The following is a 17,592-nucleotide window of genomic DNA, read 5'->3' as shown; positions in this document are numbered from 1 at the left end:
GCCTAGCGCGGCCCTGCCTGGCGCCCTCACCTTGGCGATCTTCACCATGATGGCGGCGGGGCCTAGCGACGCAAGGGCGGCGGCCGAGCTAACTCCGGGGGAAGGGCCGCGTCTGGCGGGGGTGGCGGGAGGGGGAGCGGAGAGGGCCCCGGATGGAAGGCGGGAGCAGCCGCAAGACACTGGCGACCGAACCGGGGACTGAAACGAAAGACCGAGCACAGGCCCCTTCCGTTCGCTTGCCTAGCCCTCTGCCTCGCTCCGCCCCCGCCTCGGCCAATCGCCGCGCGCGCAGGCCCGCCCGACCAATCGCCGCCTCCGCCCCTCGAGCCCCTCCGCCAATCGCTGGCAGCTTGCTATCAGCCAACCGGAGAGCGCGTTACAGCCGGAGGCAAGGGAGCGTGTGTGCGCTGCGGGAGGGGGGAGCGGGGAGAGTTCCCAGGCAGCCCGCGAGGAAGCGACGCAACCAATGAGAGGGCGGCAGCTCGGCGCCTGCGCTCTGATTGGGCGGCGGGGCCTAGCGGCGAGTGGGCGTGGCCGCGGCCGGGGCAGAGCATGTGGCCGCCAGACGGCCGGGGGCGGGGGCGAGGGCGAGGCTGGGGGAGGCCTGGGGGGTCGCGGGGCCGAGGAGAGCCGATGTGCATGGGTAGCTGCAGCTCTTGTGGGCAGCGCGGCCCTGCTGAGGATCAGCTCCGGGGGTAAAACTCAGCCCGGAAACGGCTCTTGCTTTTCCTTTGGACGGTGAAAGTTTGGAGACGGAGGGGGGCTGTTTTGTTTCTTTCGCAGTCTCTGCTACTTTCTTTCCTACTTGTTCCTTTCCCTTCTCTTCCCCAATTACTTCGTTCCCCGTGTGTACCCACACTCTTACTTTCAGCTGCTAAAAAATTTGAAAGGCTCTTGAGTTTAAAAAAGCCCAAGAGCCCCAGAGCTTGGAGGTTTGTGAATAACGGATTACACTTGACACAGCAGATGACCTGCAGCTGCCACAGTTACAGAAATCATGACAGTTCAACAGCGCGGCTGTTGACAGCAATGCCACAGGCCCACGTGGAGGAAAGGCTCTGCACGGTAGAAAACAAATTATGTTGCCTGATGAATGATGGAAGAAGACAGAGCTGCCCTCTTCCTACAGTGTTTTAGCCCAGTGACACTACAGTTCATGGTGTAATTGCTCCCCTGGTCGCATGCCGCACCTCTGTTTACCGTGCTGATGTGCTGGCCATGCTGCTTCGCACCCTGCCTGACATGGCCTTCACTCCCCCGAGTGTCTGAGTGGCCTCTGCTGCTCTGGCCACCTCATACCTACTGCCACTTTAGACTGGGTGAGATCCCGGGGTCTCCTGCCTGTGACTGTGCCAGTGCTTTCYCCCTTCCCAGCACCTGCTTGGGAGAAGCCCCTAATGTGGGGGACAAGAGAGTCTAATGAGCCCCAAGGAAAAAATCCCCAGCCTCCAGGTGGATGCAGTCCTGCAGGCCCCGATGGCCCTGGGGACACCCCTGGGATGCTCAGTGCCACTTGCAAACAGGGGATGTGCTGTGAGGGACGCCAGTGTATCTGCCTCCTTGGCCACCCCAAAGCATCTTCTGCTGGATGAAGAGACGTGGTCTCCAGGCGGGTAAAGCTAGGACTGAGGACCTCAGCTCATGGAGTGGTGATGGGACCTGTTGGCCTCTGCAGGAGTAAGGCAGCCTGCGGAGGGACTGCCATCATCAGCCAGTACAGGCTGGGGTGGAGTGGGGATAGCGGGGGGCACTGCCTGCCTCCCCACCCTGACCACACCGATGGGGAGCTGCGGACCCTCCCTAGGGAAAACCCTTGCGTAGGGGCAGCTGGGCTCTGCATGTGAAACACAGCAGCTTCTGGCTCACTCCAGCGTGTCCTGCCACATGCTGCAGGAGCCGGTAATGCAAACCTGGGGCTGCCCGTTGGGACGCTGGGTGGCTTGTTACCATCCTAGGAGATGGAGGCCCCTGGGGAATTTTTACTGTCTAAAGCAAGAGCTGATTGCTTGCTCTTTACCATGTGTGCCTGTGGTGTAGCAAGATCCTTTCTTTGCTTTTCCAGTGCTGCTGCTAGTGCCAGGGCTGGCCCTGGTTCCTCTCCGTGTTGCTGCAGGAGGGCTGGGTTGTCATGGAAAAGGACAGCCGTTGCTCCAGCTGTGGGCAGTTTTGGCAGCCAGGGCACCGTGTGTGTTTAGTAACATGCCAGTGATGGGCTCAGCAATCCACGGCCATGGCTTAACCTAAGCTGGTGCAGGAAACGGGATGGCGAATGCCACCTCCGTGAACTGACACCACGCTGTTTCGAAAGCAGCGTTAACCTGGCAAGGAGCGGGTGATTGCCGGCTTGGAGATGGGTCGGGCTCGGGCGAGAGGAGCGCAGGGTCCCTGGGGGCTGCCACACTAACCATGGGCACTGGTGGGGAGACCAGGGGGACCTGCACGTGGCCACAATGTTAGAAAAGGCCCTCTGGGAACACCCCCCCACACACTCGTGGCAGCAAGCGCCAGTTCARAGGGGCTTAGACTCAAGACTGACCCCGCTGGACCTTCGTCATCTTCTGCGATGTCACTTTTTGGCTTGGTCCTCAATCCATCGTACTAAATGAGGAATCCAAGCAAAATCAGAAACCGGCTGTGTAGGCGCAGCCAAGCCAAGCGTCGCTGTTCCCGAGGAGCTGTGCCCGGTCCGACAGCATCTCACCCGCRGAGCAGGGCAGGATCGCTCCCCGTCACGCCACTGCCCATCTCCCGAACCCGCTTGCCCTGTAGCCAGCAGTACCRAAAGTCCTGGTGCATCTGCACAAGTTTGCGTGGATTATTGCAGCAACTGCCCGCCCCGTCCGGCCTCCCGCGTGGACAAAGCTGGGCACGTTGCTGGAAAAGCGGCGAAAGGGGCGGACTGGCGGCCAGCCAGCGCTCGGCTCTCGGCCCTGGTAGGGGACGTCTCGGTGTTGCTCGTGCTCCCTCGCTTGTTCCAATCGTGCGCCCTGGTGCACGTGGTGCGGAGGCTGCAGCAGGACCCCGTCTTCGGGGGAAGGCCCCATCCTGCCCGCTGCTGCAGTGGCTCCGAGAGCCAGGGGGCCGCAAAGCTGAGGTTTGTCCCCACGTCCCCCACGTGGAGCACGGGTCAGACACGCTGGGCAGAAGGATGCTGGTTTGCGCTGGGCGGCCGGTGCCTAGGCCAGGCTCTTGCAGAGGATGCACTGCAGCGCGAGGCTTCCCCAGYGGTACAGCGTAGATCTGCTCCTCTGCAGGCACAGCTACACGTTTCAAGGCCAAAAGATATCTGCAGGGCAGCACGAGTACAGGGAATTTGGCCAAAATAGCAAGATTAACAGCTCAATTTGTGGAGTAAATGTATTTTAGATGCTTTCACAGCTCCCTGTTGCTCTGGCATCTCTGCACCTTGGGAGCTTTGATCTAGTTCCATTGTGAAAGGCAATTTAGCTCATTTATTGGATAGGAGCTTGAGAGAGACTACAGGTGGTGTTKTTCCTGGGATACCTGGTTTATGGCACAGCAGGGCCTTGTGCCCAGGAGCAGTGGGGACGTCTCRCCCAGCAGCAGACCTCCAGGGCCACGAGAGAGCAGGGCAGAGGCGGCACCCCGGGAGCCACGTCCTGCAGCCCTGAGCTATCWGGCAACCCCGAGCCAGGCCAGAGGGACAGCAAACATCTGAGAACGGGCTCTGTTGATGGGCTGGGCTTGTACTACATGCAAATAGGGGATGCAGGGAAAAGATGGGTGCTGGTGTGCCTTCGGTGAACCCTGCACCCTGAGCAGGGCAAGGCCGGGGCCCAGTTGGGACATCTGTATAGGGTCCCAGCTGGGGCAATGTCCCCAGATGTCCTCTTCCATCTGTGCCTGGTTGAGGCTGGGCGTTTCCACTAGATGGTGACAAAAGGCCACATCTGCTGTCGCCAGCGGGAGCCTGTGGGGTGCCCTGCTCCCTCGGGGCTCCCCGAAGCCCTTCTGCAGGGCGCAGCTGAGCGGGACATCATGCCCCATCTGCTGCGCCTCTCCCAGTGAATCGCGGGACGCAGAGGAAGGTCTGATACGAGCCCTGGGCTTGATACGCACCAGATAACGGCAGCAGCCAAGTGTAGGYGGGAGAGCAAAAGTTTTACCTGTGGCTCGTGGAAGCATCTGCTGTCTAAAGGCCACCAGGGGCATCAGACCAAAGATCCCCTGGCCGAGTCCACATGGACCTCCACCCACACTGCTGGAAATATGAGTCGGGAGCAAGGTCACCTTATCCTGAATGAATCCTAAAAAAAAAAGAAAAAAAGAAAAGCAAATTTATCCATCCCAGGTCTAAACCCTTCTTGAAATCTCTCCAGCACCCCAACCTCCTCCCTGCAAAGACCCCTTCCCYGGCCAGGGTGACACCGGCCTCCAGCCCACAGCTCCCCATCTTCTAATACATGCAGGGCATCTAATGAGACAGGTCTGTCTGCTCCCCTAATTAAGTCTTTTCTTCGTTACCCCCCCAGCAGCGTGCTGAGCAGGCRGAGGGGAAACTGCTCAGCTCCTAAGTCCCTTAGCCTGTGGCTGTGGGATCAGCGGGATGCCTCGGGGCTGGCTGGTTTGCYGAATCTCCCTCCCCGATGTTTTCTCAGCCCTTCTTCCCCCGTTCTGGCTTTTCCCCACTTGATGAAAGCACGGAAGGGCATCCTCTCCCGTCCCACCCGACGGGAGGCGGGGGGCCCCGGGGCACCACTGCCCCGAGGGGGCCGGCTGATAAAATCCAGCCAAAGCTCCCAGGTTGCTCGCGACGGCTCCCTGCGAACGACGAGCTCCTTGGGAGGCGCAGCCCCCTCGCCCCCGCTAAGCCCCCCGCGCCGCTCCGTCCCGCGCTCRCCTCCCACCCCACGGGAGCACAGAGCGGCTCCGAAACGCTGACGCTCGCTGCGAAAGCCCGCAGCTGCTCCCCGGGCTGGATACCGAAGATTTGGGGTTCATTGGGACCRGGACGGGGGCCCGCTTTGGAGTAAAACATCTGCGAACTGGTTGTCTCTCAGCGAAGCTGCCTTTCGGCAAAGGCCCTGCTCAGACTGAAAAATTGAGTCTTTGCTGAGTCCCACACCGGAAAGGCAGGAGTCTCCCTCCATCGGCCCCGTTTTCGCCTGGGAAGGGGATCCCAGCCCCTCCGCTCCCTTTGCTGCAAAGGGATGGGCAGCCCCAAGGGCTTCGGTGTGGCCCCAGGCAGGAGCAGCCGGGACCCGAGCRAGCGCAAGCAGATGATTTTCACCCACATTATGAGCATTTGCCGCTGTCGCGCGTCCCGCTCCTGCCAGATGGACCCGCCGCCTGCAAGCCGGCACTGTCTTGGAGAAATAGGAACCAAACCCAGCTCAGCCGGCTCGAACCATTTGCTTTTCCATCTGTGCAAGCTGGTTGTCTAAATCAGCCCCCTCGGAGGGTTTCGGAGCTGGGTCCCGGATTAGTCTAGACGGCTGAAGAGCTGGAGGGAGACGTGGATCTTCCTCTAAGCAGAGCAGAAATCAGCTGAAAACACCAGGAAGAACGAATCGCTCTTAAACAAGAAGGCCCAGAGGGCTCGGACGTGCAGGAGCAGAAAATAAATGCAAAGATGGTAGCACCAGCGAAAGACGGTTCCCGGGGAAAGACAGCTCAAGGCCGGGATTACTAAAAATCCGGCTGCTGCACCCCCCGGCCCCGCTCTCCTGCGCGATCGGGAGGCACTAGGCGATATATACATACATACATATATATATATATATATATATATATTCACCTCTGCTAATATCCCGGAACAGGAGGAATGGTTGAAATGTGTTTAAAAACCAGCCAAAATCTGAAAGCTAAGGTGATAAATCTTTCCATTGGGAGCTCCGTAGATAGTGCACGGTTCAGGATGTCCGGCGGCGCGGGGGGAAGACGGCGTGCTGGGCCGCCCGGCGGCGGAGGCCCCGGGGAGCGGGCCGGGGCGCTGGGAGCGCGCGGCCGCGCCGGCGTTGGCGGGGGACGTGGGGCAGCGAGGCCGGGAGGAGGCCACGGGCATCCCAAGCTGCGTTCACGCCACCCCGGCTCGGCACCGAGCGGCCGCGGTTTGGGAACGCGGGATGCGAGTAGCCCTCGCCTCGCTACCGCCTCGATTGCCCCTCTCCAGCGGCCCGGGCGCCGCGTTAGACCCAGCGGTGGCTCCGAGCGTTGCCTGGTTGCTCCGGCCGCTCCTGGCGGTCGCTGGCTCCGGTCCCGGATCGCCTCCACCACCTGCCGCCGCAGGGCTCTGCTCCAGCACTGCCGCCCCGGCAGCCGTGCGCTCGCTGATTTACGGCGCAGCCTTGGATGGATTTATGGTYGGGGATCTCCTCCGCGGGGCTGCAAGCGCTCGGCTCTGCCAGCCTTCCCTTCCTGCCCTGCCTTTCCCAGTGCTCCCAGGGCACCGTCCCTCTCTCGTACCTGGGATCCTGCATCCTCGCGATGCAAAAGAGGTYGTTCCCAGCAGGTGTTTTTTTTCTCCCCAAAGCTTTGGCTTTTTCCCAAAGCTTTGAATTTTTTTTGTTTGTTTTTTTCTAAACCTACTGCTGGAAACCGAGGCAGAAGCATGAAAAAAAAGGGCACCTTTTTCCTGGCGTTAGGGTAAGCACTTGGCCAACATCCCGGTAGGTGGCTGGGAAGGTGGTGGGGGCACGTGGCCCGAGCCCCAAGGGAGCCCCCGCATCGCCACCCAAGGCACTGCCATCCTGTGGTCTCACCGGCTGTCACGTATCAAAGAGGTGACCTTGGAGTGGCCAAAGAGGGGTGGGGAGCTGGGGACACYCGAGTTCATGGATTTTCTCTCCTGTGGGACCAGAGCCTCCAAAGACCCCTGCAGCCCCCCTGTGAGCTTGAAGAGGGTCTTGCCTCTCTCTGGGCCTTGCCACCCAGCTGCCTCTTCTCTGGGGCTTTGGGGCTGCAGGGAGACATGGTGTGTCCACCCGCACAGGTGTCCTCCATGTGGGATGCTTCAGCCCCATCSCAGATGGGTCACTGCCTTCCCTGGGACATCTTGACCTCCTCATCCCAAACCGCTTTGGTACTGGACTCCCCTTGCCTGCCACCTTGGCATCTTCCTGAGATGGGCAACAGCAGTGTTTGTTCCTAAACCTCCACACAGGCAGGGACAACATCCGAGAAGTGCAAAACTAGCTGATTTCCACACTCTGTCCTGCCCCTGTCCTGCTCCTGTCCCTGCCACAGCCTCTGAAGAAACAGCAGTTCAGTTTATTGGTCCATAAAGTGCCACCTGTCCCTCTGGCACTGGAGAGCTACATCTATTGCTGCATCTTTCCCCTTTTGATGGGAGGTCCGTAAACAACTGGGCTCCCAGCACGTAGCCCGGGAGGTATCTCTGGGCTGGGACGGAGGCCTTAGCTCAGGACCAACAGCCTTGTGTCAGCTCTTTTCCGTGATCCACAGGGCTCCTGGGTTTGTTTTCTTTCCCTTGAAGCCTGTCCCTCCCCGGGGGCCCTCGCGCTTCGGCAGCCGGACGGACAGACGCCCGCTGTGCGAATCCACGGGAGCCGGGTGCAGGTGGCAGGGGCCTGGTGGCTTCCCGGTGCCCCAATGCCGGCTGATGGGCAGCTCTGCTATTTCTGCTGTTCCTCAGACAGCCCAGCTGAGGCTGCAAATGTCCTCTGGGGCTGAATAAATCTAAATTTGCTGGAGAAATGTGGGGCCAGGATGTCGCCTACCTTGGGAGGCTCGTCAGGGCCACAACAGCCTAAGGAGAGTGAAAGATAAAAGCTCCCACAGMTGCTATCTTAGGAATATCTCAGGAGAAAGGGAGACAGCTAACTGCAAAATACTCTGCAGTGCTCAGAGCCGTGTCCAAAGGATGCTTGAGTCGGGGGGGGAAAGCATGGTAGGGAAGTGTGGGAGGTGGCCTGCACCTTGCTGGTGGTGGTGGCCCRCTCTGTGCTGCTTGGGGAGTCACTGCCCTGAGACCTTTGCAAACTTGTTGCCTCTACRACCTGCTCTCCTGCAGGGATAGAGCACGGAAAAATGACCTGCCCTTGGGGATTACTCATTTCTATTGCCCAAGAATTGGATTAATAAATAGTTGCCTTCACTTTTCCAAGCCTACTCCTGCCTGGTTCCCACAGGAGACAGATCTGCTGGGTCCCACTTCCTTGAAGCTTTGCAAGCCATGAAGAGCTTGGGGACACCTGGGACCCCCTTATGCACATGCAGCCTGTGCCCAGCAAGCCAGGGCCAAGGGCTGGGCAGGGAGCTGGGGGATTTCGGAGCTCATGGGAGAGGAGACCCAGCACCCTGCAGCGGCTACAGCCATGTGTTGACACATCTCTGCTGCCTGTGAGCAGAAGATGTTACCTCCTGCTCTACACAGGCAGCTGTTAGCGCATAATAAACTGCCATCGAGGACTGCCTATTAAAAAGCCATTCCCTCGAGTTTTCCAGTCCAGGTGGTGGCTACGTGAAGTGAAATGGGGCAATTACAGCCCTCAAGGAGGCATCAGGCACCTCCACCCTTGGCAGCGAGTGACGGGATGCTGGGACAGGGGAAGCCTGGCCCCGCATTGCTGCCGAGGCGCCGTCCCCTTGCCAGGATGGTGAGCGGTGGGAGATGAAAAGAGAAGCAAACAGGTTGGTATGGATGCGCTCTGCCCCGTTCACATCCCCCGGAGCGAGGCTGCGAGCAGCGGGCGGCCAGGAAGGCCCTGAAGTGCAAAGGGGCCGCGTTGCAGGCAGCAGGGCTCTCACCRACGCTTTGCGCTTGGCTTTTGCTCGATTTTTTCTGCTCAAGACCCCAGGAGAGCCCCGTCGACACATGCCAAGAGGCATCGCCACCCGAAGCCTCCCCAGGCTGGCTGGGGGGAGCCGGGACTGGAAAAGTCGTGCGAGACGACAGCTCTGACAGCGCCGTGGGTGGCATTTCAGAGCCTGGGCAGCCCGTCCCGCGGGAGGGCCTGGCGCACGCCGGCAAGCCGGCGGCATCGATCTCAGACAGCAAATCGATCGGCTCTGCCGGCTCGGAGGAGCGCCACCGGCCAGCCTGCGCTCCGTGGCATTTTCCTGACATTTCCCGAGCAGCGTGTCTGGGGACGGCCTGATCGCCGGCGCTCGGGCTCGTGCCACCCTGCCCTGCGCACCGGCCCTCGGCCCGGCTCTGCCCGCGCGGGCAGAAAGCGCCGGTGCCTCCTGCTCAGCGCCCTCCGCGCGGCGCGGGAGCAGGGCACGTCCTGAGCTCTGCCGGCTACGGCCGCCCGGGGAGGCAAAGGGACACCCRTGGGTGCCCATCGCCCCTTCCCGTGGCCTGTGCCTGGCACCATCGGGAAGCTCGCCGAGGTCCAGCGCTGCGCCGGGAGGCGAGCTGAGTCCCGGGGGACACAACCAGAGCACAAATCCCGGGAACGGCTTTCACGTTTAATTCTCGAGCGATGAGGRGCTTTGCGCACGCTGGGGGTGGAGGAGGGCTCCCCGCGTCCCCCCGCGGCGGGGCCCAGCGGGCCGTGCCGAGCCGAGGACGAGGAGGGAGCCAGCGCCACGCGGAGCCAGCCTGCGCTGGTGGCAAAAGGCATCCCGCCGCCTCCCCAGCGCCAGCCCAGGCTCCCGCGTTTCTCGGGGCTACAAGCGATCTTGCAGAGCCATGGCATGGCAGGACGGGCTCTGCATCGGCTGCTGAGCGTTCACGGCGTGCCAGGGGAAGGGACAGATACTCCTCCACGCTGGAGGCAGCCTGATGCTCCCATTCAGGGCTGCCGCATCCACGAGGAGCCGCAGAGCGGAGCTCAGCTCTGCCAGTCCTCCTGCTTCGGGCTATTTTTTCCTGTGGGCTCCAGCTCCTGGAGTCTCGTGCTTAGGAGAGAATGACTGTTTCCCTTCTCCTGCACTCAGAGGAATGGAGACAGTGGAGAAAAGCTGGGAGAAAGGAGCCATAAACCAACCCTGCAGCTGGACACCAAGAGGTCTTCTTTTTCCTTAAAGCCGAGACCTGGTTCCTTGCACACAGCAGGACCAACAGGAGGTGCAAAAAAATCAGGGGCACACCAGTCAGAGGGCCCTGGAAAGGTATCGAGAGGAAAAGGCACCTGAAAGTCTCTTTTCTTCCAGCTCCACCAGGTGCGAACCTGTCCCAACCCAGCAGGCCTCGGCCCGAGTGCAAATGCCTCTCCGGGTACCAATCCAGTGTGATGTCCCAAAACACCCCTCCGGGTGTGGGATACTCTGGGCTCATTCTGCTGGGACAGGGGATGCTGGGGTGGTTTGGGGGCATTGCTGGCAAATCTCTGATGAGGAAGGCAACCATCTCAGTGCCTTGAGAGCTGCCACCCTTGGCCGGTGCCCAGAGCAGGGGGTGCAGCATAACTGGGGTGCAGCACAGCAAGGGACAGCCAGCACCACTGTGCCGAGGAGTCCAGCCCACCAGCTTTCAAATCTCAGTGGGGCAGCTGGAGAGATGGGGGCTTTCCATCACTCCCACTTTCCCCCATCCTCTCAGGGCTCTGACTGGCTGTGGCAATGCCAAGCGGGGATGGATGCTGGTGATGGGGAAAGCTGGTCCTGGTCTCTCTGCATCCTCCTGCACTTCAGCAGAGAGATGTCTTGTGTACACTGACCTGGCCCCCCTCCACCTCCTCCATCTCATACTCCTCAGCGTCAGAGAGGGGCAGGCAATTGGTGCTGGGCACATGCTCGCACTCGGTGCTGCGGGTGGTGACACGAGTGACACTGGGTGAGTATTTCTGGGAGCCCAGCGTGCGGTGGCCAGGGTGGCACATCACCTCCTTGAACATCTCCCGGAAACGAGTGGACATCAGGTTGTAGAGGATGGGATTGGCTGCCGAGCTCAGGTAGAAGAAGACACCTGAGATGATGTGGACGTACTGGAACATGTAGAGCATGTGACTGGTCCAGGTGGAGACGAAGCTCCAGACGAGGCGGTCGATGTGGAAGGGTGCCCAGCAGATCCCAAACACCACCACTAGCACGACTGCAGGGAGCCAAGGGATGGCGGTTATGGGGCTGCTCTCCCCCAGTGCTGACCCCACAGCCCCAAACACTGGTCCCACACCCTCCTCAGGGGCCAGCCACAGAGCTGTGAGATTTGGCCACATTTCTCTCAGACAGGGAGCAGTTTGCCTGGACCTTGGTTTGGTGCCAAAGGGATTTGAAGGGAAGGTGTGGATGGACAAGGGGATGCTGGGGAGGGAAATGCAGCTGTTTCTGGGGTGCAACAGGGACCCATGTTAGAGAGACTCATGTTAACCCAAAGGCACGAGCCCTGGCCACATCTCAGAAAGAAGGTGCCCCAGGTGCTGTACTGCCCTGTTTCAGCCTTGGCCATAGCAAAGGACACTCAAAAGGCTTGGGAGAGAGGAAGGGAGAGCTGGAAAGGGCCTCTCAGCTGACACCTCCTTCAGCTTGTTGACTTGCTGCCAGGGCCTGAGGGCAGCAGAGGGGCCGCGATGTCTGGTTAGGATCTCTCCCTCCCTCCATCTCTGGCCAGGGCTGCTCCACACATTGCTCTACCACGTGCCTCCGCTCCTCGTTGGCCAACAGCCGGGGCCGGCACTGGCAGGGGGAGGCCACGAGTGCGCAGCCCTGGGGCTGCTCTGCACAGGGATGGATGCCCCATGTGGGCACAGGCACCAACCCCAGCCCCAAAATTGTTTGCTGCTGACCAGGTAAGCTTCATTTCTAACCCAGCTCTGCCAAGGCACAGTGATGTGGGTGCATGTGCAAACTCCTGAATTCCCTGTCATACTCATCCTGCTCTGTGTCTCCATGGAGGACTGGTCTCCCTTTGCCCCCTCCCAGCCTTGGCACCAAGGGAGGCCGGGGGGAGGTTAATGCCTATCTGAGACATGTCTGAGAAGCAGCCCTGGCCCTGCTGAAGGCCTAGTCTGGGCAACCTGCCACTGCTGTGCTGTCCTGGGGGCCAGGAGTACATGGGGAGGTCAGCATGCCGTGGAAAAACGGATACCCAAGGGCAGCCAGCTCTTGCTGCTGGGAAAGGGGCCAGAGGCTGCTGGAGACCGTGGTGAGATAGAGGGAGGAAGGGAGGTGGGACGGAGGGATGCTCCTGCCTAGCCTTGGGTCATTGCGTCATTGCCTAGGGATGGTCGCAGCAGCTGCAGGTCTGGGTAGGAATTGGCCCCCTTGCTGGGAAATGCGCCTCACACACACCGCCAGCACGCGCCAGGGCTCTGGGACCACGTGAAGGTCTGCACACAAGGCCCGGGCCGGGAAGAGGGGGGCAGGCTCCCTCCCACCAGTCCTGTGCCTTTCCCTTTGCTCCCAGGCTCTCATCCAGCACGTTCCTGGAGGAGGAGAGATCTCGCAGCCGGGGGGAGCTGTCACGAGTAAGCCCCATCACTGGACTGGAGCCACCAGATCTGCCTTTACTCCTACGTACTGTCAACCAGCCACACACCCTTCCTCCCAGTTGGCCCATCCTCAGCAGCCCAGACTGGCTGTGCCTCAATTTCCCCTCATCACCCTCCCAAAGTAACCCCAGGAGACACCCACCAGTTCTCCCCATCCCCAGCCTGGGACTCACACAGCATCTTCGTGATCTGCCTCCTCTTGACTTTCTTCTGCCCTTGGGTGTTGTGGTAGTCACAGCTGCCCCCCGACTTGTCTCCCAAGGCCTGGAGCATCTTTTCTTTCTTGAGCTGCAGGCCAATGAGCAGGTACAGGATACTGATGGTCCCCATGGGCAGGAAGAAGAAGAGGATGGTGGTGATCTGGATGATGAGGTTGTATGTCAAGCGTGGCTTCACCAAGGTGCAGATCTCTGAATCCGGCACGCGCCCCCGGCCTGGTACGTAGAGAGGCTGCAGCCCATGGAGGCTGGTGTTGGGGATGGAGCAGATGACCGACATGACCCAGATGGTGATGATGACCCTCTTGGCATGGTTTCTGGTCACTACGTACTTGGCCTTGAGTGGATGAACCACGGCGATGTAGCGCTCCACACTCAGGGCCGTGACGTTGAGGATGGAGGCAAAGCAGACGGCCTCAAAGAGCAGCGTCTTGAAATAGCAGCCACTGGCGCCCAGGAGGAAAGGGTAGTTGCTCCACATGTCGTACAGCTCCAGCGGCATTCCCAGCAGGAGGACAAGTAGGTCGGAGACGGCCAGGCTGAACAGGTAGTAGTTGGTAGGTGTCCTCATGAACCTGTGCCGGAGGATGACAACACAGGTGAGTGTGTTGCCCACGGCCCCCACCATGAAGATTATTAGGTAGATGGCACAGACGGGGACGAAGAAACTGGACCGCCGAGGCCCCAGGTACTTATCCCGCAACTGCTCCTCTGTCAGGTTGGCATCCTTGGGGTCGAACAAGGCCACTGGGTGAGTCCTGTTGCAGAAATCTGGGTTGATGGGCTCCACGGGGAAGTCTTGCTGGGACAGGGGAAACGCAGGGCCAGAGCAGTTGCCGTAGGGATTCATGGCTGCAGAGAGATGGGGCAGTGTGAGGGGGGCCTCTCCCAGCCCCTCTGCTGCACCCAGGCCCTCTGCCCCTTTCTCCTTCAATGGTGGGGTGCAGGAGGCTGCTCAGCTGCYCTGGGGCAGGGGGCTCGTGGGGAGGAGCCCCCCATCCTTCCCCAGCCAAAGCCTTTCTTTTGGGATGGCCCCTCGAAGCTTCCCAGAAGTTTCCCTCCAAGCTCCCAGGTTCTCCAGCTTTGCTTTCCACCTGCAAACAGCCCTGGCAGCTCCTTGACCCACCTCTGCTCTCTCGCCCTGCCAATGGGGAGACCTCAGGAGGTGGGGGGGATGTCCCCCTCCGAAGCAAGGCAGGACACAGCCCAAAGCCAGCTCCAAGCTGCGCAGCGCTGTTGAGCCCTGCTCCAACTCTACCAGCTGTGCGGCCAACGGGGCAATCGTAAAACAGCGGTGGGGAAAATTGAGCTTCCTCCCCAGGAAGGACTTACATCTGGTTGGGAAGCTCCGGACGAAGGTCCCACCGCTGCAGTGCTCTCCTGCGCTGGATGGGGTCRGGATGGGGAGGGAGCGAGGGAGGGGAGGGAGGCTCTGCTGCCTTACCAGGCAGGCTGATAAAATCCTGCCGCTGCTCTCGCCTTGGAGCTCGGCTCTGAGAAACCACCTGCCTCTCTCCACCTTCTGCCTTTCCTCCCCCGAGACAGAGAAGCCGCTCTCAGGTGAGCAAGGGGGGTCTTGGGGGCTTCTTCTCCCACCCTTGGAGAAATGGGGAAGGAAAAGGTGGCACCGCGACCCTACCTCTGCCGGAGGCTGGCTCCTCGCTTGGAAAGCAGCGCTGCAGAAAAGATGCTCCTCAGAARGGGAGAGAGAGGAAATACGTTAAAGTAATGAACTCCATTGACTCTAAGAGAGTCCCGGGGGAGGGCGGCACGGCCGCCTCCAGCCCCATCAGCAGCTTTCGCAACGCCGTGATTTGCCATTTACGTGGCCTCCGTGGTGAACAAGCCATCGCTCAGCCCCGCCGCCGTCCTGACAGCCGCTCCAGCCGCAGCTCCTCTCGCCCCCAAGAAACGTGTGTTTTACCAGCTTCAGCCCAACTCCAAGCCGGAGAAGCAGGTGGGCTCCCGCTCGCGTCTCCGAGCCCRGATCCCCCGCGCGGCCGCCTCGCTGTGATGCTCGCCCGCCTCTGCCGGCGCCGGCCCCGACGCGGGAGCTGCGCTGCCCCCGGCCCCCCGGCTCCGTCCCTCCTCCCCGCGTGCTGGCAGCCAGCGCTTGGGTCTCCCGGTCTTTCTCTTTCCTCCTTAGAAGAAGGGCTAAGGGCTGAGGGTTGGTTGCAAGAGGGGAGGCGGCAGGGACCAGACATTCGGGAGCAGGCTGCGCCTGGGCCGGGGAGGGGGGTCCGGGGGCTGCGCCGCCGTCCCCTGCGTCGCAAGAGGGCACTGCGAACCCGCAGCACCTCGCCTCCAAATTCAGACCCGGGCGCACCCGCGCRCCCCGCGGCTCCCCGCGTCCGTCCCCGCGCCCCGGCCGGCCGCCGCAAGCGGAGCTCCGCGCTGCTGYGGCGAGGGGCCGAACCAGAGGGTCCCCTTCTTCCCGGGAGGCTCTCGCACCTCGCACCCCTCTGCGAAGGCGCCCGGGTCCTTCGGAGCTCTGCCCCGACGCGGCCCCGGTGCCAAGGAAGCTAACAGAGCCCTTTCTATGAGGAGTAAATATTTGCCCGTGCTTTTTGCAGCAGTTAAGCGGGGACTCTGGCGGCTGGCGGCAGCCCAGAGGGCAGAGCCGAGCGGGTCCAGGCGGGTGCAGCCGCRGTTTTGGCTTGGTCTGGGGGTGACGGTTGGTGGCACGCAGTTGGGTGCAACATCGCARCCCCAGCCCCGCGCTGGGCAGGAGCACCCGCGCGGGAACTGCCTGGCGTGAGCCACCTGCCCCAGCACGTTTGAAGGGGACGTTGCGTTTCATTGCTGCCTGGTGGAATAAAGCCAAGGGCCAGCAGGAGAGGACAGCCATGCAGGGGACGGGGATGGGGGTAGCAGGTGGGGACCGTGCGCTTGCCCCAGCACCCATTGCGTGCACCGTGGCAATTGATCCCCCAAAGCCCTGGAGGGCTTTTTCCCTCCTTGGTTTAAGATAAAATTGCTTGAAAGCTTCAAAAGTCCCTGGGCTGGCCTATCCAGGCCAGGAGCCTCCAAATGGGCTGGCAGCAGAGGGAAGAACGGTCCATGGCCTCCCCGGCCCAAGGGCTGCGATGCTGGTGGGAAGCGGTGCCCAGCTCTGTCCCAGCCCAGCGACGATGCTCGGGGGAGGAAGGCTGCATGGTGGCCCGTGGAGCTGTGCCAGCCTCTAAGGGCCACATGGGAGTGTGCCCAGGTCGGGGCAGAGYGTCATGAAATTTTGGAGCAGGCACGATGGCCTAAAGCTGGCCCTGCCTCTACCTCCGGCAGCAGGTAAGAGGCTGCAAACAGCGGGGAATTAGCAGAGCAAATGCTCGGAAGTGTCCAGCGCTGCCCCGAGAAGTGGCTTTTCCTGAGAAAGCTCCCTCAGAAGATGAGAGGAGCTATTGAAGCTGAAAGAGCAGGACAGTAATCGGGTGTAAACACCACATTACACGGGGAAAAAAAACAAGCTGGAAATAGCATCTGAAACTGGAGAGGGAAGAGGTGCCACACGCTCCCGCAGGAGTAACGAAGGTAAAGAAACCTCCAWGTCCAGTGGGGATGGGGACAGGCTCAAACACTGGGGTTACGGCACAGTGCTGTGACAGCAGGGACAGGACACGGGGACCTTCTCTCTCATCCTCCCTGTGCTCAGAAATGCAGGTCAGAAATGACCTACCTCCCGACACTGAAACATTGTGATTTTTATGTTTCAGAGCCATCAATATGAGGCTGGATGGGACCTCCGTCACCCCGCAGAGAGCATCTCCCRGCTGCAAGATCCCCCCGCACAGGGACCGCAGCGTCCGTGGGGCCCTCGGAGCCCAGGTGGGTGCGTTTTGGATGCAGGACRTCCCACACCTCCATGCCAAGGGATCCCCCTCTCCGCACAAAGTAATCCAGTGCCCATCCCTGCCCACGTCCTGCCAGGCTCATTGCTGGTCCTCCCTGTTGGGAGCCACCTTAATGACAGCAAGGTTGACCAGGGTCAGTCTGAGCTGCTGACACCCRGCCTGAGTTCCTTACTCAGCGCCTGCGCTCGCACCCGCTCTGAGCCCAAGGCCCGTGCTCCAAATCGCCTACAGGATTTGCCCCCGGCCGCGCAGCGTGTGCGCAAGGTGCTGCTGGGCGATGAGACTGGCTGGGCGACGCTGTCAGAAGCTCGGGCAGCGATGGCCTGGCAGATGCTGGGGCTGGAGAACCAGCACATCAAAGGCTGCGGCGCCTGGGGCGCAGAGCCAGAAACCGTAGCTGCTGGGCACGAGGCTGGGAGGAGATTTCTCTCCTAGCTCCCGCCGAAGGGGGCTGAGCCTGCTTTTCCCCCAGGGAATTTTTGAGCAAGGCAGGGGGAAGGATCTGTGCCGGTGCAGGGGCAGAGCGTGCCGTACCGCCAAGGCGCCAAGCGGGCTTCAGCAAAATCCCACTTGAGAGACCGCGGCTGGGGACGAAGCAGTCCTAGAAATCTCTGACTCTTCTTCACTCCTCTCCCCCTCGGYTGCCCCCCCAGTTTGCCGATGTCCCTGATGAACACACGCGCTGCGTCTCTCTTGGGAAGAGTTAGCGGCTCCCAGGGACTGCACATGGCTTTCCATTTTCCCCCCACAGCATCTGTGTTTCTTGATATCTTCCGGCATCCTCCACGGTCATGACAGCATTTCTGAGCAGCCCATTCTGGTTTTCAATTTTCTGACAACCCAAACAACCAGGAGACGGCAGCCCCTGCTCCACCACYGCTCGCCTGTCGGCTGGAGAGGGCTAACAGCGTGTCAGAGCATGACCCTTCAGCCTGTTTCTTTTACCAAGTGCTTTATTAYATTAACGCTGCCTGGCAGCGCACTGAGTCCCGCACCGTGCACTGCTCCCCCTGCTCCCCCCGTCGGCAGTACAGCCCGGGTGCCTCCACGGCTGGACCGTTTCTGGGCTATCTCAGACACTTCAGCAGCCCACGAGCAAGCCCTGTGAGTGCAGGAAGCTCCCAAGGCAGCCCCAGCCCCARTCCCTGCCGGGAGGTGGGAATCTCCCCT

At 61.0% G+C, this 17,592-nt stretch overlaps 2 protein-coding genes across 2 annotated transcripts in view; both read right to left on the bottom strand.

Annotated features, from left to right (window-relative positions):
• The window catches only part of NUCLEOLIN (nucleolin multifunctional protein), an 8,235-nt gene extending 7,979 nt beyond the window's left edge, over positions 1-256 (bottom strand). Inside the window, exon 1 of the mRNA XM_085325197.1 lies at positions 31-256. Within this exon, the coding sequence (XP_085181323.1) occupies positions 31-48 (18 nt within the window). The 5' untranslated portion in view covers positions 49-256. The remainder of the gene's footprint in view (positions 1-30) is intronic.
• Positions 257-10,556: 10,300 nt separating this feature from the next.
• On the bottom strand, positions 10,557-13,424 carry NMUR1 (neuromedin U receptor 1). The gene is made up of 2 exons (XM_085325088.1): positions 12,530-13,424; positions 10,557-10,960 (listed from the first exon to the last, which is right to left on the bottom strand). The coding sequence occupies exons 1-2, from the start codon at positions 13,422-13,424 to the stop codon at positions 10,557-10,559; spliced, it is 1,299 nt and encodes a 432-aa protein (XP_085181214.1).
• Positions 13,425-17,592: the final 4,168 nt, after the last annotated feature.

This window comes from Rhea americana, unplaced genomic scaffold (assembly GCF_003343005.1).
Source record: "Rhea americana isolate MKP2758 unplaced genomic scaffold, rheAme1 scaffold_96, whole genome shotgun sequence".
Lineage (NCBI taxonomy): Eukaryota > Metazoa > Chordata > Aves > Rheiformes > Rheidae > Rhea > Rhea americana.
This window is presented reverse-complemented; position numbering and strand designations above follow the sequence as displayed.